Source organism: Camellia sinensis, chromosome 1 (genome assembly GCF_055761805.1).
Source record: "Camellia sinensis isolate YWXY chromosome 1, ASM5576180v1, whole genome shotgun sequence".
NCBI classification, from domain to species: Eukaryota; Viridiplantae; Streptophyta; class Magnoliopsida; order Ericales; family Theaceae; genus Camellia; species Camellia sinensis.
Genome location: NC_138961.1, coordinates 111,413,012 through 111,429,835, shown reverse-complemented (window position 1 = coordinate 111,429,835; position 16,824 = coordinate 111,413,012). Strand labels below are relative to the sequence as shown.

At 34.5% G+C, this 16,824-nt stretch overlaps 1 protein-coding gene across 13 annotated transcripts; it reads right to left on the bottom strand.

Moving 5' to 3' along the window:
* Positions 1-1,772: 1,772 nt before the first annotated feature.
* LOC114285182 (ATP binding microtubule motor family protein) lies at positions 1,773-15,904 on the bottom strand. 13 transcript variants are annotated; one of them, XM_028228205.2, is made up of 18 exons: positions 15,771-15,904; positions 15,449-15,675; positions 7,176-7,341; positions 6,876-7,076; positions 6,566-6,755; positions 6,260-6,465; positions 5,835-6,160; positions 5,698-5,740; positions 4,685-4,774; positions 4,556-4,603; positions 4,313-4,363; positions 4,057-4,144; positions 3,689-3,981; positions 3,547-3,593; positions 2,676-2,697; positions 2,520-2,588; positions 2,409-2,447; positions 1,773-2,014 (listed from the first exon to the last, which is right to left on the bottom strand). In XM_028228205.2, the coding sequence occupies exons 2-18, from the start codon at positions 15,661-15,663 to the stop codon at positions 1,970-1,972; spliced, it is 2,139 nt and encodes a 712-aa protein (XP_028084006.2). In that variant the 5' UTR covers positions 15,664-15,675; positions 15,771-15,904; the 3' UTR covers positions 1,773-1,969. The 13 variants fall into 13 exon arrangements, with proteins under 13 accessions (XP_028084006.2, XP_082738296.1, XP_028084010.2 ...); XM_082882170.1 differs by lacking the exon at positions 4,313-4,363; XM_028228209.2 differs by lacking the exon at positions 15,771-15,904 and having other exon boundaries at positions 2,409-2,463; positions 15,449-15,764.
* Positions 15,905-16,824: the final 920 nt, after the last annotated feature.

Below are 16,824 nucleotides of genomic sequence, written 5' to 3'. Positions count from 1 at the left end.
GGTTTCAGTTTTTAGAATTCACTTTTTAGAAAATTCACCTTTTTCGTTTTTTCACATTTTTTTTGTTTTTACTGTATTTTTTTAATATTTTAAGTAATTTTTTTAAATTTTTAGACACACCTAACATACATAAATACACTTAAAAAGTATAATATTTGTGCTGTCTTATTTTTCTATGAAAGAAAATATCATTAATGCGAGCGTGTCAGCCAGGATTGTAAAATTCTTACAAATTAAATTCAAGCCAATTATCAAGCGATTGTGTTGATAGTTCTTTTGCCTCAATGAAGAAGATTTCAAAATTGCCAAGTGTAAAGAAAAGAAAAATTAACAGAAGAAGGATGACAGAGAAAGATGATTAAGTGAAGAAGGAGAGTGATTGAGTGAACAATCAAAGTAACAAATACTTACCTCTACTTATATGCTTTGAAAAGGAAGTGCATAAAATGGTTCGAAAATGAAGTGCTAAAAATAAATGCTTCAAAAAAGAAGTGCGTAAAATAAAATACAGAAAATATAAATGACAAGAAAAATAATAATCAATTGTCTTTGATTTGAGTTATGGATCCCACTATAATGTAGTCATGAATGGCTATTTATAGGCAAACATTTGTAAAAAAAATTATCCAACTATCATATTCTTCTATGTCCTCTATTTCATTCTCCATGATCTGTCTTAACTTCCTTCAACCTCGACTTCATACTCCATTCTCTCCATGTTCTCCATCATCTTTCCACATTTCATAACCTCCAAATAAGTAAGACAGTGCCACATATTTAAATAATAAATAATAATAAAAATTGCAAATTTATGGTGCCAACAATTTGTGAAAAAAAATATTTAAAAAATTCACTAAATACCCAAAAAAATATAAATAAATAAATAAATAAAATATGAAAATTCAAAACATTTTTCGTATTTTTGTGTATTTATTAATTTTTTAAAATATTTTACTATTTAGATACATCTAAATAAAGTACATCTAAAAAAATTTTAAAAAAAAAAATTTGCTTAAAAGTTTAAAAATATTCACTAAAAACAAAAAACTCAATTTTTAAAAAACAATATTTAAAAAATTAAAACTAAACACACTGATTGTTATTTACTTGTAAATTGATCATATTGTACTAATATGTTTATATTCTAGATGTTTATTATAATTTTATAATTTGTATGATTTTTATTGTCATAAATAATTAAAATTAAAATAAACATTTTATGTATTAAAATTAATAAACATGTCTTTGGATTTTTGTTTTTAGGTGTTAGCAACTTTTGTTTATCTAAAAACAAACAAAAACTAATTAATTATTTTTTTTTTATAAACATCAACAAAAAATATAAACCTTACCAAACATCACCTACACTGTTCACTAAACTTTAACATTGAAAGACAATCTTCCCTCTTTGTTTTCATCTAGCATGAAACCTTATTTGCAATTTATTCAACTTTAACATTCATGGTGTAAAAACATCTCTAGGCAAGAGGAGAACAAAAGCTCAAGGGAGTCCAATTATCTTTCTTACTGCTTATGATTATGTCAACAGAAAAAGTTCTCTTTTGGCATAATCTCAAGAACAATGCAACTCCCTCTACGGCAAGTTCTGAAAATGACAATTCATCCGAGCCTATACCCGTACATTCCGCTTAAAATAAATGTTGTGTGGTTTGAGTATTTTTCGTGCTTCAAGCATGGACAATACTCTTTGGATGATGCATTGACCAACACATACCATACCAAAGAGAAAAGAAAGAAATAGAACAAACAAATCAGGTGAATTTGGGTAGGATATATAAACACAATAAAATGGAAGAGGTTCACTATTGACATGCATCAAAAAGATCACAATCAAATTATAAAAAATAAAAAAAGAAGAAACAGAAAAAGAGACCCGCATTCAAAGATCCATAGCAACTTTATGTTGCCAAATATCAAACATCATTCATTCTACTAAATCTGAAGCATGCTAATTAAAAAGTTCTCCGGCAACCTTCTTCATCATGCCCTTCACCTGTGAAAACAACAAAAAATCAAATGCATGTTTTGGCCGAACCTCATCCTAATATGAGCAAAAACATATTCAACGTCAAATGACAACTTTGGTAGATAATTTGCGATCCAGCCATAAGAAAGAACGGGACATTAAAGAAGTTATCATATACAAAAAAAAAGAAGAGATTTTTCAAGAAAGGAGAGGACTAATGGATGGATAAAAGTTAGAATTAAATAAGGCTCTCGCTAACATGTGCCCTCAGGGATACAAGCAAAAAGACAAATGTGTAGAACTCAAGATATTTTTCACTCATTTTCAAACTTTTTTATTTAACCTTTTCATCACTTCCAAAACACTTTTTACACTAATCCTAACACACAAGGGACACTTGTTAGCATTTGCCATTAAATACCTGCTTTGCTGAAAGGCCAATGTCTTTCAAATCATCAAGCTGCAATGCGAAAAGGCTATATTAAGATTGATTGAACATCTTATCTTGTTATATATTGTAAAATAAACTTACATTCTTGAACGGTTCAGGGGACTCCTCACGAAGTTCAAGAATGTAGGTAGCTCTCTTTTCTCCAATACCCTACACAGACACAGAAGCAACATGCTGAATGATACAATGGAACTAGAAAAACTATCTTATAATGAGGTTTTATAAGTTAGTGCTTACCCGTAATCCTTTCAACTCTTCTCTGTTAATAACAAGAAATAAAAGTTAGCTTTAGTTCAAGTAGGGCCATAATTTAAGAAAAATGCAAGATGAAAATCATTTACAACTTGAACAACTAAAATAAAAAAAATAAATAAATAAATAAAGGCCCAAATAATACACATTAATGTGTGTTTAGGAGTGAAAAGATTGGGTACACACCTAACCTTTGAAATAGTGTACAAAGTGGTTGCCCTGAGATTGGAACTCATAACCTCAAGGTTATTTGGTCAAGATTTTACTATTGAACCAATGGTTACCCCTTACAACTTGAACAACTATTACGAAAATTTGATGTTGACACTCTGTCCTCTAATCAAACTACAATTCGATGACACTGTAATGCTAAAAGTAATTACTTGCAGCATTTTCCATGAAATTAATTCCAAATAATAATATCTTGGAACAACTAAGCCTAAGATAAATCTGCATATCCCAAAACCAGCAATACAAACAATGTTTAGTCTCCGTTCAAAAAAAAAAAATGTTTTGACTGGTTTTGGAAGGTTATTCTTCACACACACAAAACCCAAAAAACAAACAGCCGAGTGCTTTCATATTAATGTATTTTGTGTGATTCAAGTCCTCAGCAAATTAATTAAGTAAAAAAATGCTAGCATAAAATTGATGTTATTTCCTATTCTTAACAGTTTCTTGTTTTTCCCTGTAGAAAGGGGAGATAGATTCAGAAGAGGAATTTTGCTTTTATTGTCTAACATGAAACCACAAATTAAAAGAAAAGGGGCAAAAGGTTTCTGTTACTTGAAAATTGAAAATTAAAACACTTGGGTATCGCCCAGAATGAATAAATAAATAAATAGGATTTACTCACTTGCTAGCTGTATTCAGAAAACTAAGATAGTCTTGAACAAGGGAATGCTGCAAAAAGAAGATACAAACTTTACTTCAACAAGAAAGACAAGGAATGAAAAACACAAGGAGATTTGTACAGGAGACATGGAAGAAAGCTTAACCTTGAATCCAGAACTGCGTGCACTGAATGTCTCTGAAGGGCAGTTTGCAACCTCCCATTTATCTTTGACTCTCAAATGCTGTTCTTTGACCGGGGTTTTTAGCTCCACAATATCAGCGGATACCACTTGGTCACTGTATGGAACATCGGTCTCAGGTGGTATCTCTATCTGTATTGGAGTCAAAGATAACAGAGACTTCAAGTCATTTGATAGGTCTCGCAATCTTGCACTTAGTGGTGGAGATCCAGCTTCATTCATCAGCGAACTTTTGTTCTCCTTATCCATGTCATCACCTATTTAAGAGACCAAATTATCAAATTCATGTCTACATTCTTGGAATTGAACTTCCAGAGTTTTCATATATATACCATCTTCCAAATAAGTCAAAGCTTTAATGTTGCTATCAATGTTTGCAGTAACTTCTGAATGATTGCTCTCACTGTGTAGAGGAACATCCTGAAAGACCAAACAATCACCCTAGCAAGTATATAACATTCTAATGCATTGGAAGCAAATAACATTAAACTAAATGAAATATAAGCAGCCTCGGTATCAGTTGTTTAAGTTAATATTGATGTTAAACTGTAATAATGTAGTCAAGATTCTAGCAAGATGTTTCATTACCATTTCCTCTATACGTTTTTTGTCCTTACTAGCATCTAGTAATGAAGTTTCCTGTATTCAAGTAGTGATTAAGCTCATTGAATATCTTTTAAGTGACTAAAACAGACTACCCATACCTCATTTTAGGTACTACAGCTGAAAAAAAGCATCTGAAATTAATCTGGCCATCCTATACCTAGATATTAGAACAGATTCAAGTTCTATCAAGTTTTTATGGTTTAACTAAAACAAGGCTACTCATACCTCAGTTTTAGGTACTCCAGCTAAGCAGGCATTGGATATGAACTTTTCCTGTAGAGGGTGAACCTATCAATCTTCAACTACATATTAGCACAGATTCAAAATGAAACTTTAAGTACCTACTGCACATACCTCTTCTCGTAAAGAAGGTACGATGGCTGAACCAATATCTGACATGAACCTTGACTGCATAACAGAAGCTATGTTTGATGGGGACTTTGCCTACATTAGATTTCACAATTAGCTGTCATAGCTGATCCCTACATAACTAACTGAAGTTTCCCAAACCCCAAGACATGATTGTACAGCATAAAATAACAATAAAAATTCACTCGTATCTAGCAGTTCAAACTTAACAAACATGTTAATCAAAATATGCTGTAGAAACTAGAAAGGTTATTCCAAATGAGTTTGAGATTTCCACCGACACAAATTTAATTATGCAAAATAATAATAGTAGAAAAAAATAAAAATGAAAAGGAACTTGTAAAGAAAAAATAAAGGTAACATTTGGTAGAGTTTTCCAAATATGATTTGAGAATAGGAGTTGTATTTTGAATTTGTGAGTTTTGAAATTATGATTTGAGTGTAGAAAATTTGTTTGGTAAAAGAGTTTTGAAAAGAGTTTTGAATTGAGTGGGGGATTTTTGATGTGCCATATGATATCCGATACAAAAATTTACACCTTATAACCAAATATACAGCTTAAAAATCTATTAAAACCTCATAAGAAATTTTTAAAAATTCCAAAAATATTGTTTTATTAAAAATATATATATAAAAAAAACACACACACATACAAGTGCCAATTGCCAAAAAAAAATAAATAAATAAATAAAATAATCACACTGTTCAGGTCAACCGGCCGGACGTCCGGGTGGACAACCGGTAGGCCAAATTTCAAAATTTAAAAGCCCGCCTAAAATGAGTTTTCAAAAGAAGGGGTGGAATTAACATTCCAAAACTCAAACCAAACCTCATACTAGAATGTAAGGGTGGAACTATAATTTCAAAACACTTCCAAACACAGCCAAAAGGTGTCTAACTTCACATGCTATATTGTTAGTCCTTCAAACTTTGACAAAAGTCCCTCCAACCCCCACCACCCCCCTCCCTGTGGGAGGAAGCAAAGGATAGATGACTACCTGTTCAGGGTTCGACAGATGATTTCCTTCATCAAAGAGCTTCCTTCAAGCAGAAAAGAAGCAAATATGTCACTAAATATGTAAATAACAATCAAGTTTGAATTAATATAATATAATAGAAACCCATAATCCAATACCTTCCCTTTTCCAGACTACTGGTGTTCTTTTTAGAGAAATATGCTTTGGAGCTGGTTGATTTCTTCACAGTAGAAGAAACAATCCCAAGTTTTTCTTTTGTTAATGAAGAAAGTACCATTGGTTTGGCTGAACCTTTAACTTTCTTTGTTGAGTTTGTGAAAACTCGATTGGATCCTTGGAATGATCTAGAAGCTAAACCTGTTGCATAGATAGTGTCTGAACCTTTAACTTTCTTTGTTGAGTTTGTGAAAACTCGATTGGATCCTTGGCATGATCTAGAAGCTAAACCTGTTGCGTAGATAGTGTCTTGGCAAAAGAATGGGTTCTGCATATAAACAAATTAATTAATTAAAGACTACTGCAATAAATAAATAAAAATTTACAAATTAGAAAACCTTATAAAGTCAATTATCAAAAGCCTTACCAAACAGGTAAGCATCAGCACATGATTTGTGCCACCAAAAGAATCTTGTAACATACGAGTTAATTTGTTTTCCCGGTATGGCAGATGGGTGTGATTGGCATTTAAGGCATACATAACATTTAGTAAGGCATACAACGACTTATTGACTCTACTACTCTCACCAATATTGAAACCTTCACAATTCTTTCTTCTGCCATCCTCATAGCCTAGTAAGATGGTAAACAATAAGAAATTTTAAAAATACATATTATCCATAGCACGAGAACATAAAAATAGGATCTTGTTACAAGTTTAGTAGTTTAGAACCTGCTAAATCAACAAAAGTTATCTTTCCCAAAAGCTTAGCATTTGACTTTTCATTGTTAGATAAAATGCGTATTATCAAACCCTTGTGACTCTTTCTTGGGGGTTCAAATGGTATTTTTTGCATGGCTGGACGAGAACTACACCCAATGAAGTATAACTTCTGAAATTCAGAAACGGATTTCACATATTCCTATAAAGGGAAAGTAAAAGCACTGTTATACAGTGTTTATATATAAACTCAATATTGCAGTTCTTGAAAATGAGTAATAATGACAGCAATACTAAAAGGAAAAGAGACCAAACAACTTGCCTTAGAGAGCCCTTTAAGCTTAATTTTTCCTTGGGCATCTTCCAATACTTGCACTTCTGGTCGTGTGGGTTCCAAGAGATCATAAACATGGTCCTGAAACACCTCATAGAAAGATATGGCAACCAAATTTTCAGTGTCCTCAGCCATCAAGAGAATTTCAGCAATTGCTAGTGCTGCCAATCCTGGTTTCTCCTCGGTACCCTTTAGTTGCACAGACGTTAAAAAAGGTAAGCATTACCAAAAAAATATGGCTAAATGTGAAAGCATCTCAATAAATAAGTAGATAAATATATAAGTCACCTGAATTGTGTAGGTCTTCCCACTGCCTCTGGCTCCATATGCAATAATTGCAATATTATGACCATCAAAAACCTTTGAAATCACAGGTTTTATCTCTCTTGAAAATATCATACCATTGTCTTCATTTTGCTCATAGCAATAATCCACTTCATACACATCTCTGTGACTGCAAGACAAGAAAGTACCAATTTTATGTAAAATTAAAATAATTCAAATAGAAGTAAACCCTGACTAGAATGGTACAATAGACACTGATTGCAAAGAACAAAATGGAGTCTTATCTAAGGGTGGGAATTTTCGACACCACTCAAACCATACAGGAAGTTAGCAGGTTGGGGTTGATTATTTTCCGACATGGACATCTATATGATAGGACCCGATAGAACAAATATTAAATAGATCGAGTTAGTGTTGAACCTGCACAACACAAAGTTGACATGGATAACCAATTTAACAAAGAATTAGTTACACAATTTAATATTATGTTACACATACTCTTCTATTTCCTCTATAGTACCCGCTGTAAGCTTTCTGTATTTCTGTATATTCAATTGTATATTTGATTACAATCAGACCTTAAATTATATAGCCCTAACTCCTAAACCCAAAAGGAAAATACATTCATGCCTCTAATAGGACTCTAATACAATTACGCCTCTAATAGGACTCTAATATGTACAACCACAATCATGCCTAATTTGTAAGATTCACAATATATTCTCACACCCCCGCTCAAACTTAAGGTGTTTTAGCAGAAAATACTGAGAGTTTGCTAAGAAGAAACTGAAATCGACGGTAGTATGAGTCTTGGTAAAGAAATCCGCAAGTTGCAAAACCGAAGGGATGAAAGGAAGCGAGATAGAAGCAGACTGTAGATGCTGGCGAACAAAATGACAATCAATCTCAACTGGTGTGTTTGATTGGGGGGATAAGGGGAGACTATTTACTGTGCGAATTGTAATTCAAGGGAAGCATCCAATCCGCCGTTTGTTTTTTTTTAGTCCGCCGGACATGGAGTCCTGTCGGACTCCTTATCCCCGATATGGGGGACTATTGTATCCTGGGGAGGGGGTGTGGGACAATTTTTGGGCATCCACTGTTGGGATTAGATGGTAAAATGACCATTTTGACCCTCTACTATTTAATTATGTATTATATTTAATAAAATTCAATACAATTTAAATGTCTCAATTTAAAAATAAAATAATTTTATTTAACTTTTTATTGATGTTTTATTTATTTACTTACTTTTTTTAAAATAATTTTTTATAGATATTTTATTGATGTTTTATTTTAAAATTTTGTTTATATTTTATTTAATTTCATTATTTAAATTTAATAAATGTTTTATTTAATTTCATTGTTTAATTATTATTATTTTTAAAAACAAATTTATTTAAAATTTTAATTAAAAAAATAACATATATTTTTATTGATATTTTATTTATTTTATTTTTAAAAAATAAATTCATTTAATTGTGTAAAAAATAAAATAATATAAATTTTTATTTAATCTAGCTAAAAATAATTAAAATATTAAAGATATGTTTAATATTGCTATTACTTAATAAACAATTGAAAAGGGATAAAATAATCTTTTGTTCATTTATCTTATCCAGTCCGTCCAACCAAATATTAGATTCACCAGAAATAGTCATTTTCAGACATCTAATCCCATGAAAAAAACAAACACGGGATACATATCCAATCCAACCAAATAGTCTGAGTGATTCACAGTCCCAGGATTCAAGTTCGATGGATTCTAATCCCCCCTTATCTAGTCTGTCCAATCAAACACAACCAATGTGTTTCGTCTGCTCATGGAAGACAGTATTGTGGGTAGGAGTGTAAAATTCACCTGTGGCCCGTGGGCGGCCCGAAACCCGCCCATGGCCCAGGGTGGGCCCGACCCGTTTAGGCCCGAGCCTGAGGCCTTAGGCCTAGGCCATCATTTTGAAACCCGGCCCATTGGCCCGTTCAAGGCCACTCAAAAGCCCGGCCCGAGACCGAGTGTTATTTTTAATGAAAAATAATAAAATTTTGGTGGAAAAAATTAAACAAAATTTGTTTAGGCCCGCCCCATGCCCGAGCCTAGGCCTGCCTAGGCCCAACGGCCCGGCCCACTAGCCCACCCAAAGCCCGAATACCCCTGGGCCTAGGCTTGGGCCTGGACCTGGGCCTAATTTTCTGGCCCATGAGCCGGGCCTAATTTTTGGCTGGAGCCCCCAAGGCCCAATATGGGCCGGGCCCAGCCAAAATTATACCCCTAATTGTGGACAATCTGAGCAGCACTACAGTTGTCACAATAGAAAGAGATCGGAGAAGCCTGAGAGACACCCAAATCAGGCAAGAGACAATGAAGCCAAACAATCTCAGCAGTGGCATGAGCCATAGCACGATACTCAGCTTTGACAGTAGAGCGAGCAAAGATTGATTGTTTCTTTCTTTTTCAAGAGATCAAGGAATTACCAAGAAACATACGAAAACCAAACGTAGACTTGCGATCAGTAACATCACTAGCCCAATCAGAGTCAGCATAGGCCACTAAGTCCAAAAATGAAGTAGAGGACAACAATAAGCCCTGAAAGATGGTACCCCTGAGATAGTGAAGAATGTGAACCAAAACAGCCCAATGGGTAGAGCGAGGAGTAGAAACGAACTAATTAACCACATGAACAGCATAAGCAAGATCAAGGCGAGTGACAGTTAGATAAACTAAACAACCCACAAGCTCACGATATGAAGTGGGATCAACCAGAGGGACACCATCAGTAGAGTTAAGCTTCACATTAAGCTCAATAGGTGTATCAGAAATCTTAGTATCAGTAAGACCAGCACGGTGAATGACTTCATTAGCATACTTAGCCTGAGACAGAAAATAGCCCTTTGGAGAAGAAGCAACCTCAATACCAAGAAAATACCGTAATGGACCCAAATCTTTCATTTCAAAGAAGCGGAAGAGATGCTGCTTCACCTCAGAAATAGCTGAGGAGCCAGAGCCAGTGATGATCATATCATCTACATAGAGTAAGAGAGCCACAAAACCAGCCAATGTATGTCTCATAAATAAAGCAGAGTCGGAAACAGAAGGATGAAACTCAAGCTCGGTAACAGCAGTCTGAAAGCGATCATACCAAGCACGAGAAGACTGCTTCAGACCATACAGAGCACACCGAAGATGACAAACCTGGCCAGAGGAATGGTGAAGGCCAGGGGGAGGACGCATGTAAACCTCCTCAGTGAAATGACCATTAAGAAAAGCATTCTTAACATCCATCTAATAAAGAGGCCAAGAACGAATAGCAGCGACAGAGATCAAAGTACGGACAGTAGTCATCTTGGCAACAGGAGCAAATGTCCCCTCATCAAGGTTTTAAAAAGCGGCCGCAACTTTTGCAGTGTGATTGAGATTCACAGGTATATCGGCCATAGCGGTTGCCGTAGCGATCGTAACAGTGCGTAACAATATATTTGGTAGAAGTCAGATTTATGAGTGTCGAGGATGTAAAGAACATGTTATTGATTTGTTGAAACTGTAAGACCTATGCTGTTCTATTCAGCTGCTATCACTCAACTATTTTGTTTGTGTGTCTATCTATATATTATTTGAAAATAATAATAATAATAATAATAATAATAATAATAATAATAATAATAATAATAATAATAATAATAATAATAAGTGTGGTCATTATCTATTTGGCTTGATTAAAATATATATATATATATATATATATATTTAGGCTCTTATTTATTCTCTTACTTTTGTCATTGTTTATCTTATACATAATAGTTAGTGATTGATTTTTTGTATAATATAAAGTCATTAATTATTAAAATAAAATGTAAAAAACTCAGTTTATAGTGATTTAAAAATATGAAATATATTGAATCATACTTAAAAATTTATCAATATTTATTTTAAAACCCAATAAATATGATCATAGAAAAAAAATATGCGTATCGGTAAGTTTTTTTCAAATTGTGCGAAAACTAAAAAAATTCACGGTTCCGGTTGCCGCAACCGTTACACTATGACCTTTATACCTCACAACCGCTCCACCGCCGCCATTACGGCGACCGCAACCGCTTTTCAGAACCTTGCTCCTCATAATCAATACCATACTCCTGAGAGAAACCTTTGGCAACCAGACGAGCTTTGTGGCGCTCAAGAGACCCATCAGAATGAGTATTGACTTTGTAGACTCATTTGCAACCAACCAAGTTCTTACCAGCAGGCAAAGGAACCAACTCCCAAGTGCTAGTTGTCTGTAGCGCAGAAAACTCATCCTCAATAGCTTAAACCCAATAAGGATCTTGACATGCCTCCTTGTAAGACTGAGGTTCTGAAAAAGAGTGAATAGCAGACAAAAAATACAATAGGAAGTAGAAAAACATCTATTAGACCAACCCAACCTGTTTGGAGGATGACACGCTCGAGTAAGATATTGGTGTTCAACAAGATCAATGTCATCAGAAGCAGGAAGAGCAGCAGCACGGGCAGAGACAACCGGTGGAGGAGCCTTGTGACGAGAATAAACTAATAACAGAGGAGGAGAAGAAGCCGAAGGAGGAGAAGCAGCTAAAGGTGAAGCAAGAAGAGAAGATGGAACAAGCTCAAGAGGAACAATGGAGATGTATTTGTCAGACGAGACCTCAGAACGAAATGGGTCAATGTAAACCAAATCCTCTTTGGAAACTGGAGCAGTGAGAGGGGAAAGCTGAAAATAAAACAGACGTTCGAGAAAGGCAACATAACGGGAGACATAAAGGCGACGAGAGACAAGATCGTAATAGCGGTAGACTTTCTGAGTAAGACTGTAACCCAAAAAGACAAACAAGACAGACCGAGCACTGAGTTTGGTCCTATCTTTACGAAGGAGGAGGACAAAACAAGCAGACCCAAAGACACGCAAGAGGGAATAATTGGGAGGTTGGGAATATAGAGCCTCATAAGGGGATCGACCGAAGAGTAAGGGAGTCAGCATGCGATTAAGGAGAAAAGCAATGGTAAGAACTGCCTCACCCCAGAATGGTGTCGGAACAGAGGCAGAGAGAAAAAGAGATCAAGCTATCTCAAGGAGATGACGGTGTTTACGCTCAGTACGACCATTTTGGGCAGGGGTATCAGTACAGGAGGTTTAGTGAATGGTGCACAATTTGGCCAAATACTCACAGAATTCAATTTTAAAGTATTCCCCACCCAAGTCAGACCAGAGTATTTTAATTGTGGCCCCAAACTGTGTAGTGATCATAGACTGAAAGGCACAATATATTTGGTAGAAGTCAGATTTATGAGTGTCGAGGATGTAAACTTCCTAAAATGACAGTTTTACCTTTTAATAACAGTCCTTCTATTTCTGATTCCCCTTTTTCTCTTATACATACTGATGTCTGGGGACCTTCTCCTGTTCTTACTAAAGGGGGTTCTGCATATTAAGCAGCAGGAGGGCGAAAAGTACTCGGAGCAAGACCTCGAGACTGTGGCTGAGGCGGCTGAGAAGACTGAGCAGACTGACGGCCCTTCTTAGGACAGTTGTACTTCCAATGGCCTTTCTGATGGCAAAAAGCATATTGATCAGAGGCTAGTGGCCCCTTCTTGGGCTTTGCATTGGCCTAAAGCTGATGAAGTGGGGGGTTCGACAACAGAGGAGACGGAGTAGGAGCCAAGAAGATAGATGGAGACAGAGGCTGACTGGCCGTCTTAAGGCGGATTTCCTCGGAGAGGAGCTCACAAACAATAGCATCCACAGAGGGGAGAGGAGACCGATGAAGGATGCCACCACAAATAGCCTCATAATGTGGGGAGAGAGTCGTTAAGAATTGCATTAAATGACCTTGCTCCCGAAACTCAACATAAGCGTCGAGTGTCTTGAGGCTAGATGGTTCCATGAGAGCCAGCTGATCCCAAAGGTCTGTCATCTCAATGTAGAAGTCTTAAATAGACAGATCCCGATGACGAGCTCCCTGAATAGTTGTTTCCAACTCATACCATTTGGCAAAGTTAGACTGCTGATAAACACTTTGTAAGTAATCCCACACCTCTTTGGCAGTGCTATATTTAGAGAACATCCCGATACGACCATCCACAAAGTTATGGAACCAGGTCAAAACTTGAGCATTATCACAATCCCAAGTGTCACAGGAACTCAGATAGTCTTCTTGTTTGGGATCTGATGGACGAGGAGTAGAACCAGAAACATATCCCCATTTTTTTCGACCGAGAAGAAAATTTCTCAGAACACTAGACCAATAAGCATAGTTGTCACTTGTAAGCTTGCATTTAATAGCTTGGATTTTATTTTCCGACATTGTAATGAACCAGAAATAAAAGAAAAGAGAACTGATGGGGCACCGTGATAAAACCCAATAAAGTTAAGGGGTCAACCTGTAATAATCCAAAGTTGAGACAGAGGGATCAAGGTGGACTGAAATCAGAACACAGAGAACAAAACCGAAGAGCAAAGACCAGAGAGAAAGCCAACGCAGAGATTGAGACAGCCAGGATTTTCGCGAATCAGATGGTCACAGTCGACGGGCCATGACTGGAACTCAGATGGGTCACGATGAACACACATAGATAGGCCGACCACCAGAGAACTCGATCGAGTCCAAAACCAGAACAAGAACCAGAACTCACCTCGTGAGCCAAAAGTTGAGTCCCACGAGCCAGAGGAGGTTGTTCAATTGCGAACTAGAGGAGTTCCGAACCAGATGGGATGGATCGCGATTCTGGTGCTCAAGGGGTTGCGATTTCAATGAAGGCAGATTCTGAGCCAGATGAAACTTTGAACGAAGGAACTTCGATCAATCAGAAGCCAGAATGAACGATAGCTCTGATACCATGTAAACTTTCTATATTTCTGTATATTCAATTGTATATTTGATTACAATCAAACCTTAGATTATATAGCCCTAACTCCTAAACCCAAAAGGAAAATACAATCATGCCTCTAATAGGACTCTAATACAATCACGCCTCTAATAGGACTCTAATACAATCATGCCTCTAATAGGACTCTAATATGTACAGCCACAATCATGCCTAATTTGTAAGATTCACAATATATTCTCATACCCGTGTCCACCAGATATGACATGGGTAAGGGTATGGAATATGTGTCCAACACTCGTAAATTTAGACACTCGGATCCTTTAATTTGTGACAATATATGAAGAAGAAGAAACTTACATATTCTAGTAAAGCAATATTTTTAGTCCCTCACATGAATTAGATATAAAAATTTAATATTTTTCCTAAATCCTATTTAATTTTTAGTATATTTCTACATAATTTACAACATTTCATCTGAGAATATTATATAATACACAATGTATATGTATATATGTCCTGTCCCTATACCCATATCCAATTTTGGATACTTATTCCAAGATCCTAATATTTAAATTCATAAAGATCTTCCACTTCGATACACACTGGCACCTGATACTCGTACCCAAGTCCATGTAACATTTATTTCCACTAATGGGTGTCATGACATTTTTTAATCTATTATGTAACTCTATCCAACTTATTAAAAAGTACGTAAAACAAGATATTAAGGCTAATATAAGTTTTCGTTTTTGTTTTTAATTAGAGATAATGTATTTTTTGTTTACTACTTGAGTTATTCTAGTAAAAAATATATAACAACATAAAATAGTTTTTGTGAAAATAAAATAAAATTGAGTTGAAATCAAATACCCTTATGAATAATTTCATACAATAGAGATTAGTTTTATTAAATTTAACTTTTGAAAAAAAAAAAATTCTTCATACGCTTAATCTTGATATTTTTAGTTGATGGTGAAATTTTTTGACAGACATATTAATACGGCACGAATCGGACACGTGACATGACCAATAACACGAAATAATAAACAAGTTGGGTTAGAATTGAAATAATTGTGACACGAATACGAAATGACCAACACAAACACGATACCAATCTTCTTCTTTTTTTCTTTTCTTTTCTTTTTTGTTTTTAACGGTGATGGAGTCTAATCTATCTGAGTATAAAAATTTTCAAGAACTAATCCTAAACTTAAATGCTAAGAAAAGTCATGAAGCACACAATTAACTTTAAATCAACAAGCACAACAAATCCACCCAAATCAATCGTATAAAATTGTCAATCAGGAATTTTATGACATTTCAACGCCTACACCAAAAATATTATACGAGACAAATTGGGGTTACAAGGTTTTGTCATTGTCATATTCAACTGTTGATTCAATAATAGATAGATAGATACAATCAATGAAGAAAATACCTAGTCGATTGGTCTCCAAAGGAAATTGTCACTTTTTGAGATGAACCATCTTCGTTAGGTTTGCGCACGGAGATCCACGGCGCTGAATCTCCATCCGAAGTTTCAGATTCTTCCTTTGTAAATCCCCTAATTTTGCCTACAATTCGGACTTTTTGAGATGAATTTGAGGACATGCTGGATTTGATACGAACTGGGTCTGCTGTCGACGAAGCCATGGATGACTAAAACTGTGAAATTAGAGAGTGTGATGTGATGATGATGCTAGTCGAGGAGAGAGAAAGAGAGAAAAGGAGATGAATGGCTTTCAGCGAGTAGTACTAACCGTTAGGTTTTCTTTCTTGGGTTTTCAAATTTGTGTTTGGGCGGGGCGCTCCTCCTCCGACGCTCCATGTAAGACTTCTGCCCGTGTATTTTTTGTCAACAAACGGAGACCGCTCTCAAGCTTTCCTAATTGGGCCGGCCCTTTTTAATTTTTATTGGATAAATTACGATGTCACTCTTGAGTTTTATATTTATTACGGTTCTTTCTTCACCTTTTAAAAATTATATCTTCTTTTCTGAGATTTAAAGTTTTATTATAGATTTTTTCTCAGCAATTTAATTTTTTTTAAATACCAATTTTGCCCTCACTAGGTAAATTACATTGACACTCTTCACATTTTAGAAATTACAATCACCTTTCTAAGGTTTAAAATAGCATTACCAATTGCCCCATCGATTAGTATTAATTGGAAAAAAATTCATTGAAAAAAAATTTATTTCAAAAAAAAATTTGTCAATAAAATTTTTAAATTTCTATTTAAAAACTAACGTAAATTCATTTTTTGAATTTACGTTTTTTCCTCAAATTTACAAACTGAGACAACAATTTATAAACTAAAAAAAATTAAGCAAGTTTTTATGACAGTTTTTTAAATTTTTGTAAATATAAATTAAAAACTGAAAACAAAATGGTTACCAAACAGGCCTCAGATAGTAAAAATGTCGTAAAATTAATAAATAATTAAATAACTTACCAACGTAAGAAATGACTTATCAAAAGATTCTTAAGTTATGTATAGTTTGATTTTTAGAAACTTCTTTTTAAATTAAAAATTAATTTGGTTAAGAAATAAAAAATAAAAAATAATGATCATTTAAGGGTAAAAAATAATTATCATTTTAACTTTTAGACAGATTATATACATACGCATGGCTGTTTCAATTTAATTTATACAAATTTATTTCTAGCCACTCGAAAGATAAAAATTATATAAAAATGATAATTATTTTTTATTTTTTATTTCTTAACCAAATTAATTTTTAATTTTTAAAAAAAAAAATTCTAAAAATCAAACCATATATAGCCTAAGTATCTTTTAATAAGTCATTTCTTA

Coding starts and splice junctions, on each gene's coding strand:
- LOC114285182 (XM_028228205.2), bottom strand. CDS start 15,663: ATGGCTTCGTCGACAGCAGACCCAGTTCGTATCAAATCCAGCATGTCC. Junction 6,756..6,875: donor AGCTTAAAGGGCTCTCTAAG/GCAAGTTGTTTG, acceptor TTCCCTTTATAG/GAATATGTGAAATCCGTTTC. Junction 4,775..5,697: donor ATCTGTCGAACCCTGAACAG/GTAGTCATCTAT, acceptor AATCTAATGTAG/GCAAAGTCCCCATCAAACAT.